The sequence below is a fragment of the Heliangelus exortis genome, chromosome 6 (genome assembly GCF_036169615.1).
Source record: "Heliangelus exortis chromosome 6, bHelExo1.hap1, whole genome shotgun sequence".
Taxonomy (NCBI): Eukaryota; Metazoa; Chordata; class Aves; order Apodiformes; family Trochilidae; genus Heliangelus; species Heliangelus exortis.
Window position 1 is genome coordinate 33769293 of NC_092427.1, and position 19880 is coordinate 33789172.

At 35.0% G+C, this 19880-nt stretch overlaps 1 protein-coding gene across 8 annotated transcripts in view; it reads left to right on the plus strand.

The window, feature by feature from the left end:
• The window catches only part of GULP1 (GULP PTB domain containing engulfment adaptor 1), a 146126-nt gene that overhangs the window by 116891 nt on the left and 9355 nt on the right, over positions 1-19880 (plus strand). For 5 of the 8 annotated variants that reach the window (XM_071747785.1, XM_071747783.1, XM_071747784.1 and 2 more), the window contains 4 exons: positions 1120-1236; positions 1602-1694; positions 10884-11108; positions 13908-14046. In XM_071747785.1, coding sequence (XP_071603886.1) covers positions 1120-1236; positions 1602-1694; positions 10884-11108; positions 13908-14046 — 574 coding nt within the window. The remainder of the gene's footprint in view (positions 1-1119; positions 1237-1601; positions 1695-10883; positions 11109-13907; positions 14047-19880) is intronic. The other 3 variants (XM_071747789.1, XM_071747788.1, XM_071747786.1) reach the window with 2 other exon arrangements.

Here is a 19880-nt window from a genome sequence, read left to right on the forward strand (position 1 = left end):
TTGTTTGTTTGTTTTAAATAGGTGACCTTATGTTGGGTTTTTTACACAATAAAAAGATAGAAAGGTTGATTCCCCATTCCTGTATAACTCAGGTCTTTGGACACCTCCACTGAGGTGTTGCACTGATGGATAAAAGGTTGGGAGCACCACGTTCTGTACTATTTTTGTGCATCCAGCCCTTCCTATTCTTACAGGTAGTGAAGTAAAAATGCTTTGCTTTCATGAGAAACAGCCAGTTTCAGGTTTGCATTTCAATTAAGAAAACTCTAGTTTTAGCCATATTAATTTTTTTCCTTTTATTTTTGTTTCCCTGCCATTTTTTTTTTTTAAACTAAGTATTTATTAAAAAGTTTTAACATTCTCTATAAAGTTCAAAGGCAAGTGTTTTATCTATATGTTCACCTCTTATGGGTACCTCTTGTAAGTCAGCATTTTATTCTGAAACCTTGGATTATCTTCTTGTACACTTATTTTTACCCCTGTTATTTTTAAAGTAGGTTTTCTACACCCAATGTGTATATATGTCATAAAATAAGATGCAAATCAGCATAGGACATAATATATAACAATATTTGGTAAATAAAATAGAGATTTTACTTGATTTTTGTAATTGAAAATACTTATTAAGATAAATATTTAACGGCTTGAAAGTTTTATTGCACTTCTAAAAATAAGTATGGAAATCCAAATTTAAAAGCAATAGGGTCACAACATTGATTAACATGCAAACATTTTTCCATTAAAATGTATTTAATGGAATTTATTTAATGATCTAAAAACCTGTATTTGCTTCAGAAATCATCAGAAAAAGACATACTGCAGCATGCTATCTGTGTTTACAGAACTTAGAGGCAAAATTGATATTAAAAATTAGGTTTATATTAAAAATGAGCTGTGTTCTGCCTGCTCAGTCTCCCTTTCAGTCTCCAGTCACTTTTATAGCATTTTCTGTCAGGGTATTTTGCTGAAGAGTTTTTGCCATGCTCCTTGCTAGCATTGACTTCATGATGGAGGGAGCAAACCCTTTGAACATTCTTGGTGTAAAGTATTTTGTGAAATAAAAGTAATTGCAGAAAATGTGCTTTAAATACTAATTTCCATCTTGTGTTTTATGTAAAGGCAGAAGAGATAACTTTAACAATTGGTCAAGCATTTGACTTAGCTTACAGGAAATTTCTGGAATCCGGAGGAAAAGACGTTGAAACGAGGAAACAAATTGCAGGTTTACAGAAAAGAGTAAGTTCTGAACTATGTTTCTTAGATACATACAAAATAATCTCCTGTATTTGTGTTATCTGCACTCTATGGCAGCATAATATCCAGCATCATAGTGATTGCTAAGAATTGCAGCAGATACCAAAAAAAAAAAAACCTGAAAAAACAGATGTTAACCAGGAAACAGTATTTTATGTTCTACTGCCTTACAAGGTCATCAAAGAGAAAAGCAAGCTTGAGATTTGCAAGATTCAGAAATTTACTGAGTTTTTGTAGTCAGATAACTAGTTAAATGTTGCCTCTAAATGACCAGGTCATGGTTAAAATTGAATGCTGTTGTTGAGCCAATATCCCAATAGCTGTTGCAGTAACCACTTGCTTTGTAGATTCAAGAATTAGAAACTGAAAACACAGAACTGAAAAATAAAGTTCAAGATTTGGAAAACCAGCTAAGAATAACACAAGTCCATGCATCTCCAGTAAGTACATGAGTATAACTTATCTCTGAAGTTGTTATAAATTTCATAATCATTTTGCTATGATAATTATTAGCATTCCAGCTGTGTGCAGTGATTGGGATTAACATGTGATTAACATCCAATGATCATTTAACCTCTTGCAATGCAGCATTGATGTAACAGTAAGATTGTGACAAGCCAACAAAAGTTCACATTGCAGGCTCTCAAATTGTGGTTATTTTATCCCCTTGTCAGACCTGTTTGTTGCTGCCAAAAGCCAGCAAATACTGATTGTAGTGGACATCTAAGCCTGCCAGCTAAGGATGAAGGTTTGCAGTTAAAGGGTCTGGTTTACAAATGCTACTTGGGATTTTTCTGGTAACTTGCTGCTGTCACAAGCATATTGTCACAACTGACATTCTCTCTAAATGACTTCTTTAAAATTTTGTCTGTCTTTCAAAGGAGTCATTAGGTCTCAGGAACTAACAGTAAGTGGGTAGATAAATAAGGAGAGAGCGTGGGTTACTCAGCACTGGAAATTTCTGATGCTTTCTGCAGTTCCTATAGATCATCATGGCAAAAGTCTTTTGAAGTGACTGTTACTTACACCTAGGCAGGGCTTCTAAAAATGCAGGTTGCATTGTGGAATGATCCTAATGACTCCTCTCTTCTTACAAGTGTATTCTTTCTATGAAGTATTAGGTAGCTGTGAAAAGAAATAAAATTTATTCATGTAACTATAGCAAAATCTTAGAAAAAGATGGACTGCTTTTAAGCTGTGCGTTTTGGGCCACCTTATTCATGCCCTGAGTGTGCACCTTCTCACTTTAAATGGATCTTTAGAAATCTGGGTAATGTGAAAATATGTTTGTAATAGTGATGAAAATTTTTCAGTAGTGTTTATACACTCCTATGATACTGATACAGTTGTTCCCATGAGGAACTGTAATTTCATTTGGCTAAAATCTGCTTAGAGGGGAGAGCACCATAAATTATAAATACTGCATTAACTGCCAGTGAGAATGTTAAATTATGGATGTCTTCTCACTTAGGAAGCATTCAGGGATAGGTAAACAACTTTCATGCTACATTTAAAATCAATTTAGTTAATCCTTTAATATTTTATGTTCCTTAATTGGCAAGGCAAATAGTTTATTTTTATGGGTATAGTAACTAAACATACCTTTGTATTCAAATAAACAGGCTTCTAAATCTCTTGTGATAGATGAATTTGTTTCATTTTAGTTAATAACTTGATAATTCCATTTAGCAAAAAAAAATTGAAGAAAATTAATACTGACAAATACCTTGCATTTTGTGATTTATCTTGGCTTTTTAGGCAATGGTGTCTCGTTCCTTATTAAAAGGTTTAGATCTAAATTTGCCAGACATTTATAAATTTTCTCCCAAAATAGTGTTTTATTTTTATTTACTGTTGGTGCAACCAATATGCATATTGCTTAAATAGCACTTAGCTACAACAAAGTTACACAATTTTGATAATGATACATAATGACAATTAATTTTAATAAATATATATCAGATTTATACTTCTCTAGATTTCTATATCTACACTCTAAATAAATTTAATAATGCACTTAATAAATCCACCTCTCATCCAGTTTTATTGCTTTATTTGCACCTCAATCTTGAAACAGAAACCTGCAGACATTTCTGGTCACAAATTTGTGATTTTCCTTATTATTAGAATTCCAGTAAGTGCCATCTAACAGCATAGTTAATATCTAAATCAATCTGGCCAGAAAATATATTTATATAAATGCAGAAGTGTTAGAAGAGGTTGCCCAAGGAAGTTGGAGCTGGCTGAGCTCCTCCAGACATTCAGAACTTCCCTGGCCATAGTCCTCAGCAGCTTCAGTTAGTTGTATCCTACTTCAAGCAGAACTTTGGATTCAGCTACTTAGATAATTCTGTGATCTGTTGTGCAGCCAACAGGAGAGAAAACCAAACAAACCCTAACATATTTCTGGGAAACATAAATCTAGGAACACAACTGGATCCACCAAACACAACTGGTGTCCCCTACCAGGAGACATCATTCAAGTAAGGGCTGTGTTAAACTGGAGGGTGGAAATCATAGCTCTGAGTCCTGCTAGCCTAAAAGTACATGGAATTAAAACAATTAGGTTGAAAATAAATGAGGGGATGGAGTAAGGAGGTTAGGACTCCAGTGTAGGGAAAAGGAAGCAGAACCATTTTGAAGGGATCATAAGTCAAAGTGTCTGGGATTCCAGTTGTTGGTGCCTGTGTCGTTTTTACTATATGAGCAACAAATATGTGTGAAAGGAAGAAACTGCAAACAATTCATAAGAGAATTGATTGCCATTAATTGATTGCCAGCTTGCAATTAATTTTATACATTTCTGGTTCCAATCAACTGTTATTTTAAGCATGGCTTTGCAAAGTCTCAACTCTATTGGAAAAAAGCAAAAGTGGAACAAAGAATATTTTCCTGCATTTCCACGTAATTTCTGCAATGAAAAGGATCACTTTTGTTTTAAAAAATATCAATTTTTTGCTGAATTTTTATTTAAAATTTTCAAATAACATATTGTTCAAAATATCTGTCGAAATGCTGCTCTGTATCTTCAAATTCAGAAAAGAAATATAGTAGTTCTATCTCATCTGAGTAAATTTTTTGAAACTGCTGATATTTTGTTAAATACTGAAATAAAAGAGCTTACATAAGTGAAGCAGAATTCCCAACATGGGGAATAATACCTCATCTGAGTCACTTGCTGAGCACATTTGGTTAGATGAGGGAAAACTTGCTTCCCTGCAGATATTCTCCATGGTATGTGTAATGAATGTAACAATAATTCTCATGATTTAAAACAGATTCATTAAATTTCAAGCTTTAGGTTGTCTCTCAGCTCTCATATCCATGCTATTGAGTTGTGAAGATGTGCCAGTGCCATACAAGAGTTTTCTGAAGCTTTTTTTAGACATAATACATGATTGGATTTGTTTATATTTAGTTAATTTGATACAGCTTTAAGTCCTTTTCTGTCAGCTGGACATTATTCTCTGTGCTGAGGTCTAGGGGGGGATTGTTTGATGATCAATGGCAAGTTTAATCCCTGACACTTGATCCCCAGTGATGATAAAAGTACATGTGACATTACCTGATGTCACAGTAATTTGTGAAGAAACGTTGAGTTTCAGGATCCAGCAACAGATGGTTATAAAGTTCCTTCTGTTTGTGCTTAGAGAGTACCTTGGATTTTCATATCTTATGCTTTCCTTTTTGTCGTTGCACGCTGGTTGTACTTTCTCAGCATTTGTCTGATGTGCTGAAAAAGGTTTTCCTGCTTTTATAGGTTGTTGACTTTTCCTTTTAGGATTCAATGTGTAGTCCCAGAAGCACTTGGTAATCAGCAATAAATGTAGCACTTAAGTCAGCACTAGCAACTTGCTGAAACAAGTATATACTTAAGCAGAAGCTGTTGCAAGGGCCTGTGATGATGGTTCACAGAACATGAGAAATACAAACACTGACATCCCCTTCTTCAAATCCCAGCCTCTTCAAGATGGGCCACAATCCATGCAGGCATCACTTCAGGCTGGCAGTGGATGTGTTACAGGGATTTTCCTTCTCTGTATGAGAAGTTTTTGGGCTTTTACTGCAGTATGAAATACTTCTGGTACAGACACCAAACAATGTCACTCTCATGCTTTATTTGGTATCATTTGTATGCAGTGCCAGGCTGTTAGTTCTTTACTCCTGCTTCTTCCTTCTGAAGCTGAGTGATTTTTGTGTCTCTAATTACTCCAGACACATTAGTCTTTCCATTCATTTTTAATGAAATGAACTAGGTTGAAAATAGCTTCTGTTCTTTTTGTATTTCTTCAGTGACCCTTGACACTGTCAGTTTGTGGTGGTTTGTTTTTTTTTTTAAAACCATTTCTGCTTTTTCTGACACTGAAGCTAAAGCTAAAGTCTTCTGACTCCCAGACCATTTTTCCCATGGACAGGACAATATTTCATTTCCTGCTCTCACTCAAGTGTCAAAAAGACAATAGAATCTGAGACCCTCTTTAAACTGTGGATGGATAACTTAATATATATTTAGTTTTAAATGTTTGGCTGATTCCACATGTAAAAAACAAACCCAAACACACTAATTTCAGTATGCTTCAGTTCTAAGTAGGTCCAGGCAGATTGTAATTTAAAATAAACTTTCTTGTAAACTTGTAATTTAAAATTGCCATGCTTACTAAACATGAAGACATACATAAAGCCATTTACTGGAATTCAGGATCAAATATATAATACGTACTATTAGTATATTACTGTATATTATATAATTCTTCAGACTTAAATTCAAACCCTCTTTTACTTCCAAAATGTTTTTGAAATATTTTGCCCATGGTTTATGAAAGATGGTACTTAATATATGTGATGCTCAAGAACAAATCAGACTGAAGTGCAATCCATGACTTCACTGACAAATTTGTTTCTCTGAAGGGAATTCGTTTTGTTCACATATTGAACTCTTGGATAATAATGTGCAACAACTTATTTGCAAAACATAGTGATAAAAGTCTTCATTTGCTGATCTCTGACATCAAAATGTGTATAAAAACTATTACCCAGGGTGTCTTACCCAAAATCCCTTGGTAGCTTAAACTAAAAGTTAGTGAGTTGTACATTACAGTGTGCAAGCAGAGAACTGGAAACTGCAGCTTCATTTTAAGCTAACAGTTAAAACTATTTTGTATGATTGATATTTCACATGAGTATTTTTCCAGCTGAAATATCTGTTTCTAATTGTTTTACTTAAATTAGTTTTTAGGCAATAATAATGACATGCAGTATTACAGTGTGAATTGTTAGCCCTCAATTGTTCTATTTTTTTAAAAAAGCACTCACGTATAAAAATTGAAAATAACAATAACTTCAAAAATTAGGGATTACTTACTCTCTCCATTTCAAAAATAGTGCAATTTATGGGCTTGTTTGGGAAATGCAAAGAGAAATCTAATCTAAAACTGCTTTCCATGTTCTTGCTTGTATTGCAGATTTTTGGCAGGCCATGTAAGAGTTCATTTGAGGACTTATTTTAAAATAACAGCAGGCTGAAAGAGGTGCAAAATGTATGCATGAATAATGCAATTACTTACCCCTTACATTTTTGCAGTATGCACATCACTGAGAGCAGTAGGCTTCTGCTTTTAAAAGGCACATTTCCTCTCAAAATTATCTTGTTTCTTGGTTATTACAATCCCTATGAATTCTCTTCTGTTTCTGTTTTAAATACAGCCATGTGGCGAAATGAGCATCAGCCTAATTTAGGTGTTTTTTTCTATCAGTTTATAAGCTTTATGGGGAAAATGAAATTTCTTTCTCAACCTATAGAAGATGCTATTAAAGCAATGAGGTTGTAGTTGAAAAAAAAAAATGAAACTAGTTTGTATTATAAAATACTTTCACATAAAATGTATTGAAGTATCAATATTCTGCACACTTTTTCTCCCAGAGTATGGTAACTCTTTAGATTTAGGTTTGTTCAATGTATTCAGTAAATAGGAAATTGCTTAGTAATATTTTTTTCTACTTTTGGGTGTTTTTAAGTACACTGGTCTTGCTAAAAGTTTTCTTAAAATTAGTCTCTGAAATGTCTATATTTGCCAATACCGAAGTGTTATGAAATAGAAACTGTAACTTTTTTTCATTTTCAAGGACATATTATACCAAAGTTGGAATTCCCTTAGAGGAGTTTGCCTTTAGAGCTGTGCTTCCCTGTGCCATGGAAGATGTTGGCACGGGAAGTTTCTTTTGTTTCTTGCTCCCTTGCATGTACAGCTAAAGTTCCCATGACTTTTATATCTGTGCTGTTTGCTTGTCATCTCTTTAAGTGGCTTGGCAATACATGAGTCACTGGGGGTCTTCTTTGCATTTGGTCTTGATTATCAGTGGACAATATGATTTTAATTTTGTTGTTTGCTTGTGATGACACTGCTTAAATGTGTATCACAGTAAGGCTTTGGGTGCTCCAGCTATGTATAAATCCAACCTCCAAAGATCAGTGCATCCCTAGGTACACAGTTTCACATGGCATTTTTTCTATTAATATAATTGCTTTAATTATAATAATTATGTATTATATATTAAGTATAATTATTAATTTTTATTAATATTTCTAGTGTTGCTTTAAGCATCCTGGGTTAGCTGTAGAGACAGTCTATGTGTGGCTTAGCAGTGAGATACTGTTAGAACCCCTTTTTTTTTTTAGTTGACTGAACAGGAAACCATTGTAGGCCATCAAGGAACCTCTGATAAGAGATTTTTAATCTGTTTTGGAAGTGGCTGGATTTTATCAGACATGCCCTGGTTTTGGGTAACATATTTAAAGCAGAGAGGAAGCTGTGACAACTGCATGACTCGGAAATTGAGAAGAAAACAGGTGTTTTCAGGAAAATAACTTAAAAGAGAGAACAATAAAAGATGAGAAAAGCAGAAGTGAAGGGCAAATGAAAAAGGTAGGAGGAGAAACAGCCCCAAAAGGGATGGTGTTCTTCCACTCTCCGTAAGTGTCATGGCAGTGTTGCAAAAACCCCTTCCATTTTGATACGGAACATTAAAGATATTGATGGATTCAATTTCTTTAAAAAGTTCTTTACTTGTGACTTAGAAGTGTGGGCCACCTGCAACTATTGCCCTCATTAAAAATCTTTAACACACCCATGAGAAAACCCCAAGATAGACCTTGGAATTGTATGCATATTTCAGAAAACAGTTTTGGAATGTTCTTAGGCATATCACTTGCTTCATGTTTCCATTAGCACTGCCAAGTGGGAAAATGCACATGTTTTTTCTTTGTCTGTCTTCTGCTTTTTCAATTTCTAAAATTCTGTGTTCAGTTCAGTGAGCTTTTCTTCCTGAGGTTTTAAAACTCTATTGTTTGGGATGTTAAATAAATTTGAAATTGCCAATGTCAGATTTCATTTTACTGGAAAAAAATATTAAATGAACTAAAAATGTAGCAGTTAATTAATGAAACTGCTAATGCTTGGATAGTATTTTATGAGTTTATATATCTTTAGTAATCCCAAATCTCTTGTATCTTGTAATCTTGTAAACTGCACCACTTCCAATTCCAAGTTCCCCACGGTTCCCTATAACACTCACTGCAGTTATCCACTGTGACTTCTCTGTAAATTACCAACTTGAATGTTCTAAGAAAGAAAAAAATTTTCTGATTCAATAACACATTTATGTGATTCCTCTGGGGGTATGGCACAGAGATTGCAATCAATATCTTGAGACACTTAGTGAAAACAAACAATTTTGAAATTATTTCTTGATTAACAATATCAATCATGATGTATTTTCTGGTATGATGCAGCCAAACAGTGAGTGCATCTGCAGCATCATGAGAAGTAGAAGGAGTCAAAAATAAATTCTTTGACAGGCACATAATAGCATCTAATCACAGTAGAGACCAAGTCCATTTAACTATGTTAATTTCATTAAGAAAGCTTTCATATTGTTGTTTTGTGATGAAGAAGTGACCCAAATTGGAAAGTTATAGATCAACCTGAAAACTCTATGTGTTCAGAGTTACACAGTGGGAAGCTCAAACAAAATACAACTGCCACATAAAATGGCTATTTAATATATTTTTACTTTATGTTTCCCATATAATTTGGTCTAAGAGTATTAGGTCTCAGAAGATACACCCTTTTTTGTGTCATAATCCTCAGAGTTAGGGCCTGTTCCCTTCTCCTCCTGAACTTGGTGATATTAACTTGAATTTGGTGATATTCCCTATATTTTAAGAGCCTACTGTGCAATCCTCTGAAGCTTGACACCCTGGATGGTGTGAAATGTCCCAAGGTTATAGCTTATTTGATAAACAGGAGAAAACATGACTGCTCAATGTTCAGGGATCAAGTGATACAAATAGCATATATTCTGGTTGTATATTGAATCCTTTCATTACCTGGATGTAATCTTTCTTCATCATTCTCACAGTTTTGCTACTTTGCATCCTATATTCATTTTGCTGGTTTCTGAATGATTTTTTTGGTGTAATACACATGCTTTCTTATGGAAGCTACTCATCCTCTGCTCTTCTGCATTTCAAGGAAATATCTTCCTTCCTTGATTTGACTGTATTTAGTATCTTCCAGTGGTTATTTATGGTTATGAGATCTATTTTTTCCATATACATGTATAGCAGCAAGTATTACATGGTAAAAATTGCATGATAGCATTGCAAGTCTCCTGCCTGTAGTCTAATAAGACTCCTGAAATCATAATCAAAGTCTCTTGTAGTTACTACTTAGTTGTCTTAGCTGAACACTCTTACCAACTGTATTCTGGTGTGGATTTTGGTCTTTTGGCTCCTTTGAAGATGTTTTGTAAAGTTCTCAAGAGATCCAGAGTATATTACAATCCTCAATATTTTAATTTCCCCAGAAGTGAAGTTTTTATTCTCCTCCTGCATCTTGACCAAATGGTGTGGGGATATGAGGATTCCTTAGTTTTGCAAAAACATGTTTCAGCTTTTGAGATACCTACTGAAAATGCTGCATTCCATTAGTTATTCATTCACACAGAGGAAATGGCAAGGGGTTATCATTGTCCATAAATATTTAAGTCTTCAAATTCTACAGAACAGTCTGCTATTAATGTAAACATCAACATCTGTGCACTGTGAGCTTCTGCTTTAAGATTGTAGTTAAATATTTAGTTTTTCTTTAAATATTGTAGGGATATGAATGGTAGGTGTTTCCTGGTTTGTAGAAAGAAAATTGACAAGTGCTTTAATCACCAGAGTACCTCTTGCCCTCAGGTCTGTGCTTACCTGCAGTTTAACACATACAGACATGAGGTATTGCTGATATCTTGGGGTTTAGACATTTGTCAGTACACCTGACAAATTTTCCCATTTTGGGAAAATGTCTGTCTTCATTTTATTGGGTGTAATTATCAAGGAGCAAGTCATCTTCATTCTAGTTACTATTGAACTGTCTATTACTCTGGTGCATTTTTAGATTTTCTTTAACATACTTTCAAGTTGTTTATCTCTTAACTATAGCACTGAACAGACAAACTTTTTTAAAGTATGAAATGCTTTGTGGTGTGTTTGTTTGTTGGGGTTTTTTTTTTTCTTCTTCTTTCCCTGTTGTTACTACGTTCTGTCCCTTAGAATGTTTTATCTTTCTGTGATTCCTTTTCAGCTGCTGCACATAAAATGTGATAATGATGAACATATGTTTCAAAGACCCTCTACTTTTTTCTGGTGTAACAATGAGGATTCACCTCCTTGTTTAGATATCTCTTCCATTACGCTTACTCCTAGGAGTTCTCCTGACTCTAGGCTACCACCTGGATTGTTAATACCACCACCTTCAAAAAGTGGTCTTCCAAAACCAACCAGTGAATACAGCTGCCCAAGACCTCGTGTAAACCTGCTGTGCAAAAGCTTTTTCACTTTTGGTTTTTTTTTGTTTTTTTTTTTGGCTTTCCTGTGTTCTCTGTTGTGTATTAAACTTGTATTTAAAATGTGCATTTTGTACAGTAGTTAAAGGACAGAACAGATGTGTCTTAGGTTCTCTGGGGATACTTTTAAAATGTGGAATTTGCAAAGATTTGCTCTTATTTCTACATAGTTTTTTTCTCTCCTACTTCCAAAAGATAAATTCTTATTTTCCCAACATGTTTAAATTAGTCCATTAATTAATTACCTCTGCGTTATCTGTCAAGATTTTTTTAAAATTCTTTATATTAAGAGTAGTTATTCAAAACAGACAGTTCTGAAGGTCCAGTTTCACGGGCTCCCTCCCCTTGCCCCGTGGATTATTAGAAAAACAATTGACCACTAAGTACCTTTTAGCATACTTTATCAAAACTCTGTGCAAAATGAAGGTTGAATTCTTAAATACTAAATGGACATATTGCTTTTTCGTAGCAATATGCTCATATTCTCAACTTTCCTTCCATTTGCAAGTTAACATTGAGCTGTATTTGACAATCATCGTGGCTTTCTGCATGTGTTGACTAAAGAAAAATGCTTCTTGTGCTCATATGTACTGAAAATAATTTCTTAAAATTACTAAATCGTAGTTTTACTTAGATAAGTTGTGTCAAGAGCATTAAAATGGCTGGTAACTTCAACAGAATGGCACACAGAGAGGAACTGGCAGTGTAGTTTAGGCTTGCTTTTTTTTTGCCTAAAAGACTTATTTCAAACCAAACAAATACTCTGTGATTATTTACCTGCCTTCTAGGTAGCTATAAACACTTAGGAAAGATGGAGAATCTAGATCAGGACTGACTATCTCCAAGACATCCATCAATGCTGATGGGAAACAGGTTAATATATATAGGTTAATTGTCTTCCTGCTGAAGATCTGCAATCAGAGAGGGATTGGTTTGGATGAAGAACAGGATTTGAGATGGATTTTGTGTTTACTTTGGGTCAAGCTTTGAGTGGGAGCAGACATCCAGTGATCTTCTCAACTTTATACTGGTTCTCTGACTGTGCACAAAGGCACCAGGAGGTTAATGCAAGATCCATGGACACAATAATAACAGCCTGGTGTGGCTGAACAGTATGGACTGAGATCTTCCCACAAGAGATGAGCTTTGAAATTGCAATGCTAACTCATGTTGAGATCAGTGAGAGTTCTGTATCAGTAAAAATCTTAAAAATTAGTTGGTTTATGAAGTTAATTTACCTCTGGTCTTGCCAGGGAACAACGTGACTTGAGAGAATTTTAGTTTTTAATTAAAAAAAACAAACCCACATGTTAATTGTGGATTTATTTTTATTTTTTTTTAATCCTTCAGTATACCTTAGGTAAAAATATTCCAGGTTTTTGGGGATACTGAATTCCTATATCCTATAGAACTATAGATCTCTGGTAATCCAAATTTTCAAAATGAAGTCAAGACTCCTAAGAAATAGAAAATAGAGGAACTCAGAGTCCAGTTTTCTCTTTATGCAGTGTGTTCAGTGTAAGGCTGTGGATCAAGTGCAGAGAGAAATGGAGGTGGTTCAGGGCTTTCTATAGATTTAGCCCAGGAACCTGTGGGATGAGTGTCAGGGGCACCTTCAGTTGCTGCAGTAGAGGCACTAAGGAAAGCAGCATTCCAAAACTAGGATTAATTCCATGGAACTCTGATGGACCAGCAGTGCTGAAGGCTTTCTTTGCCAGGCTGTCGTATTCATTTCTTCTGAATGAAAGAATCCATGTGACTAATTTATCTTGTACTATGCCCATGAGAATATTTTGGTCAAATTGAATCTTATTTAAAAGTAGCAGGGTTTCCCTGTGCCTGGCTGGGGGTGGTCTTTGTAAGGACAGGGTGTAGGGAGGCTCTGCTGTCTAATAACATTGTCATGCAAACTGGTTTTGCATATAGTTTTTGGCTTCCACTCATCAATCTAAGTTTTAATCTACTTCATTATTTGTCTTTAGTGTTCAGTTTACTCTGACTTCACTATGCCTCACTTGTGTCCTGAAGTGATGGACTGATGGCAAGAGGAATTAATTACTAAGAAATAAATATGGCTATAGAATGATACTAATTGTCGGGTTTGGGGTTACTTTACTTATCATTTTTTTGAACCCTTCCAAATTCCTGGCCCTTACTAACAAAATCTCTTCTGTTCCACGTTCAAGGACGAGAATTTTATTTTGGATATTAAAATTCAGTGTATTGCATGTATAGGTTATTACTTACCAAAAAGTAGTAAGGCCAGTAATAGGTAAAAAACCAGGCCAGGCTTTTTGCTTGCCAGATAAGTGATCACGTCAGGAAGAATTAGTGAATGAGAAATACTGGGATAGTATCTTTCCAGTTGAAACTACTGGTTCTGTGTGCTCTGAAGCATAGTGTTTTGTTGTTGCAGTATTAACTTAAATGGGCCTTGTGAATGTATCTGTATTCATCTGTCTGCAATATGGAACTGCTTGTCACCAGCTTTTTCAGGTTTAACTGAGATACATTTCTGGCTATATCAGGTTGCCTATAAATGGAAAAATTATAATGCTGCTTATATGTTGGAGAGTTTTAGCATGTCTCAGACTCTGAACTGCAAATGCCATTTGCTTGGTTGTCAGGAGATGTTTTTTGCATGCTGATGGTTATTTTTTAATGGGTTTGAAAATGTGGCTTTTCTCTGCATGCTGAAGAATTCAGTATTGTGATCTTTTTCATGTGAAATATTGCCCTAATATTTATTGTCCTTATTGTAGGCAGGCAGTGTGACACCTAAATCACCCTCCACTGACATCTTTGATATGGTTCCCTTTTCTCCCATATCCCCTCAGTCATCAACACCTACTCGCAATGGTACACAGCCTCCTCCAGTACCCAGTAGATCTACAGAGATCAGTAAGTTTTGTAACAACTGACCTAATTTTTTGCTTACATTATTAAGTTTTTGGGTTTTTTTTTAGTAAAGCATCTTTAAATATTTGAGTACATTTTGCATGGAAAGCCAAATGCAGTTTTTATATATCACGTTCAGTAATGCCATTTCATTTTTATCCCATCTTCCCAAAGTCATTGATGTTGCTACCAACTTACATTATAAACAAATTTATTTCCTAGCTACAGCTATTATATAAACAGCTGAAAGGATTTTGGTTGGGGATTTTAACTCAGCTTTTCTTTTACAGTATCTCTTTTGTACATACTTGAAGAACTATTTTTACTCCTTGTTAGTTCTTTCTTTGTCAAGCTGCAGTTGTAGTATCTAAAGCACCATTTCTGGGGAAGACAGCAGGTGGAGTAAGTATGGTGAAGACAATGCAAAAGGGAGAGCTGAAGAAATCCCTCAAGGTGTAGGTTTTCTTGGAATACTATTTTTAATACTACATTAATGTTTAATAGTATTTTTAATGCTACTTTTCATAGAAACTCCAGCTTTGTTGTTTAGTTACAATTGATGAACCCCTCCAGATATGTGGACCACTCCTAAAAGATGTTCACAAAATTATTAACAATGACAGTTTTATTCTCCAAAGAAGGTAAGGTAAGGTTCTTGGCTTCAGTGGAAATCTTTAGTGAGTTCATGAAGTACTTGTAAAGACTTTGGAAATCTCTTGGGATAAAGGAGAGTAGAGCATCCCCAAGCAATGTTACAGGTTGTAGAAATATTAGTCTGTGCTTAGTATCTTCTATTTATGATGCCTATTTTAGTAGAGATAAGGAGTTTGGGGAAATGCTGCTAATATGTAGAATTTTCAGTTATGAATGAGATCTGTCCCCAGTTTTAAAATACGTTGTAAAACAAGTCAGTATCTTCCTCAATGCCATATCCTCCACACCTTTCACTTCCATTGGTCAGAATAACTGCCATGCCCTAAAGAAAAAGTAGATGTGGAGGTTTTAATTAAAAAGAATCTGTTTGGGTTTTTTTAAGAGATTTTTAATTAGTTTAGAAGAACTTCTGTGGGTTTATCAAACTGCATATTAACAGAATTTAAAACAATTCTCTTCAGAATATTTATTATTAACTGTTCATAAATCCCATAAAAGAACATTAGAATATTCAAATAGAATTGTTCTGTTTAGAGAATTTGTATCACTGAGTAAAGAAAAATGAAAAAATAATTCCAAGACGCCTCCTCTGAGAACTCCTTTTGTGATTTGAAATTTGTTGCACTGAAAATACAGACAATGCCATAAAATAACTCTCAATGTGCATACCCAGCTTCAAAAATAATAATAACTCAACTTGAATTTACAGGACAAGTTGGGTTTTTTTTCTAAGCTACTGCCCTACCTCCATTGAAACTGTGGCTAGAAATCATGTGGGAGTGGTCTTGAGAATTAAAGCTGTGTAATATAGAAAATACTCTAAATAAGATGCTTTTTTAGTGATACATGTTATTTAAACTAGTTTTTTTTTTTCTTCTGCACTTGATTTCCATTAAATTAAGATGATGTAGTACAGAGATGGGGCAGTAAGTGAATGTTAATGAAAGTGTGCTGGGCTTCAGAGAAAAATTGCTCAAGTGCATCTCAGTCTTTGTGCTTTTGATCCCTGCTTTTTCAGTCTATATCATTAGTACTTTAGATACTGAAAAATGTTGCAATCATCAGCTATTAACAACCCTTGTCATATTTCAAAAGTGCAGCTTGAAAGAAGAGTATTTTACTATCAAAGAAGGACTTATTTTCTTAGATGAGAAAGTTCAGCTCCCATAAGTCTCATTGAAGCTGTATAATGTTACATTTCTTTAATAATGTACAAGAATATGTTGTTTTATATGGTCTTATTGCTACCAGTATAAGCAAACTGGCATTTCTTTCTCCAGTGCAAGTTAGATAAGTGGCAACCAAGAGGAGTCTCCCATTTCCTGAGCAGCTTCTCATGCTCTTACCTCTACATTGTCTCTGCAGTTAAGCAGTTTTTTTTTCATCACTTTTGATGAAATAGTAGGGTGATTTTCTTGGATTTTATCATTTTTATAACTTTTACCTTTATCACATTCAGTAGTAAACAAAGTACAAGATAAGGATGCACAATTTATTTGCAGGTGTCAATTCAGTTGCTCCAGTCACCAAAATGAAGTTCATCTGCCTCTTACCTGGGGATGGTACACGTGGTCTGCTCAAAAAAAAAAATGAACTTTTCAAAGGCAGATTTCATCTTTCTCATCCACTGGCTAAGTTAACAAATCACCCAAAGCTGCAGAGGAAAAACAGGAAACCAGTAACAACACCAAGCACTTTGTATTGCTCCAAGACCAAGACCTTCATAGCAGATAACTGGCATCAGATACTTCAGCTTCTCATAAAAAGAAATGCCTAAGAGTTAGAATTTTGCTTGCCAGCTCTTCTTTTGGCAGTTTCCCCAGCAAAAATCAGGGTTTGTTAATTGGTATCTTTTGCTTTGGCTAGCCCACTACTACTAGTATATAGTCCAAGAAACCTGGCATTCTAATAATGGAAGAGTGCAACATGGCTCTTCTCTCAGAAAGGTGGTGATTTCAAAGCATAGAAGCTTTAAAAAAGGGAGATGTTTCCTGAAATTTTTGTGTTCTTATTCAGCATTATACCAATATGGCTTCTCAGAAAGTCTCTTCACTACTGGATATATCAGTGGTAGCAAATACATTGGGTTTACCTATTTCAAAAAAAAAAATTGCATGATTTTTGGACAGAAAGTTGCAGATTGGATGGATATGTGATGTCTCTTTATGTAATAATTGCAAAAAATTATTCTTTCAAACACAAGAGCTCTTTCCAAAATTGTATTTTTGCTCAAAATGGTGCTGAGAAATATTTCTTTTAATACAAAATTTCCAGTAACCAGCTTGCAGAGTAAACATGAACACTGCAGTACAGTAACTGCTGAAGTGAACAATTCTCCAATGCATAGTTAGTGCAACCCAAAATGCAGTGTCAGAGGCCATCCCTTCTGGAGTAAGGGATTGCAAATGTTCTTGTAAATTATCAGAAAGGATGGAATTAATTTATTATTTTTAATTAGTTAAAGGAGGAATTAATTTATGTATTTCTTGGTGGCACAGCATTATCATAACATTTGGGAAAAATACTGGAAAGTTCTCTGTTGAATTGTTCAAGATTTATTTCACTCAAATGAGTCTTCAGTAATTCAAGGTCACAACTGGCTGATGTAGACATCTGCTTTCAGATGTTATATTTCCAGAGATATTTAGAAGTCTATTGTGAGAATAATGATGGAGCCATTTTTATTGTAATTTTATTGTAATAATTCCAAACGAAAAGTAAATGGAGTAGCCTGCAACTAAAGGAAAGGCTTCCTGGACTTCACCACCTCACATTATTCCAAATATTTTCTTGGGTGCTTGTCTCCAGTGTGATTAATTTTTATTTGTCATCACAGCTGTTCCAGGACATCTGGGGAAAGTATACATCATCATAACTCTGTGCCTGGGTGATAGCTAGAGTAAAGAAGATTGGGATGCAAAATACAGCAGAAAAGACAAATATTTGTGGTTTGGTTCTGAGTTTATTAGAGAGTACAGGTTGCTATTCTCCTGTATTATGTGCTTCTTGTCCAGGATGTCAGACAGGTCACAGAAACAAGAATCTGTTACCTGTTTATGTCCTCTGTGGGTTGAATTGCAGACATAAAATGTCAGGATTTCATGGTCTTGAATTTGTTGGCTGAATGCCCAAGCTGTGGATTTATTTCCATCCAAAAATTAATGGAAAAGGAAAAGGAAAGGAAGTACCTGTGCTGTTTGAAAGGATTGTATTCAAAGGCTTGATTGTTGCTGTGTATTGGAGAAAGAAATGCCTGTCTGTGCTGCAATTAGTTTGAGGAGTGTTCCAGGCAAGGTATTCTTGTTGTAGTTAATCTTCATGCAAATACTCTGGCCTGAAATTAAAAATTGACTGATCTATCCCATCTCTGCTAAAAAGGAGCTCCCCCTGTGAGCAGTGGGGTGGACACTACCAGATAAGCTTCTGGAGTTCTTCCCATGCAATAGTGCAGCTCTCTTGTAACTACATTTTAGGATTTGTTCTGTTTCCACACGTTCTTCACCTTCTGGTCAAAAGAGAGATGGTGATGATGCTACTGCAAATACTTCATGGAACTTGCTCTCTCCTTGACTTTTAGCAGTACAATCTCTCAAACAGCACACAGACTTTAAATGCAGAAAAGCAGTTCTGCTATGGACTCTTTCAGCCACTCTGCTGAAAAGCTGAGCATGTTATAATAGACATGGTTCCCAAAATAATATTTCATAAAAACTCAGCTAGGAAATACTTCTCTGTTTTGAATCTGATTCTGTAAAGGGTTTATTAGGCTTCCTCACTTAGAATAGGATGCACTCAGGTTAGTTTTAAGGTCTGCCTTGAATAACAAATATAAATGAAATAATCCTTTACCTGAAAACAGGTGACATTAGAGGAGGAAAAGCTTTTGCCATTCTCCTGTTCATGAGCTCCAAAGTGTTGTCACTAATAAAAGACAAATAAGAAGGCATAGATGGGACAGTATCTTTAATAGTGCACAAAATACTTGCTTTTAAAGATACTAATAAGTCATATTTTAGTACTAAGAAATGTAGGAGTTGTAGTCTTTCCTTTTTTTTACTAAATGCAGAAATACATTCCTTGAATGTTTTCTAAGGCTTGGTTTTGAAACTGGCTGCTTTTAGCTGTCTGACCACACAGAAAATTGTCAGCTCCTTTTAAGGATAGGAACAAACTAGAGAGGAAAGGGGAAGGGGGAGAAAAAAAAAAAAAAAGAAAAAATGTATCTACATAAAGAACAAATAGATTTGTCAGAAGCATAAAGTATAATCACTTTCTGCTCAGTGGAGGTTTAGCTTGAAAGTCAAAGCTGTTGCACATCTGAAGGTTACTTATTAGGAGCATCAGAGCATGTAAGGACATGAATTGTACTGGAGCAGACTCATTTTGGCTGTGAAAGAGGCAAGGGATGAGGTAGATCATCATTTTTACATTCAATTATCCCAGTTAAAGTCTCTTTTGCACGCAGAAAAGACTAGATTGTGGTGGGGTTTTTTGGCTTAAGTGAGCTTTTGGAATAAGGCTCTCTGATCTGCGCCATCTCCTGGTCCCATGTGACAGTTTGTAGCTTTTTAGTCACAGTTTTTGTATTCTGTAATTTATCAAGTTCCTGCTTGTCTCTACTTTATTTTGGGAATAAATCCTGGTAGCTGCTAATTCTTTAAAACTCTTGTTGTGCAGCTTGGTAGCACCTAAATGATGGATACGGTTTTAATATTTTCTCCACCAGTGACCAAGACTGTATCAACTTTGTTCTGTAAATTTTGCAATCATTTTGGAAAGGTTGGGACAGCAAAATTATTTTCAACTCAATAGAGCAATAGAAAAAGTCTGTATAGATGGCACTTTTATATTTACAGAGAAAAAAAATCCCATTACTGAGAAGAAAAAAAGAAAATAAAAAACACCTCAAAATATTTAGTCTGTAAGATGTGAAGAACTTTTGTTCTACTAAGGACAAAACTTATTGGAGGTCTTTCCTCTTGTCCAGACAAGAAGGAAACACAAAAAAGCCCTGACCACTAGTTAAGAAAACTGAGAAGCTGTATGGTACTGAGAGAGAGTACTTTACAGTAATGCTATTTATGGATCCAGATTTAGTGGAAATTTTGGGTAAGGGACCTTTCATGGGCCTGTGCTTTTTTGATTCTTTCTTGGTGTGATCACATCGAAGATCTTAAACCCCT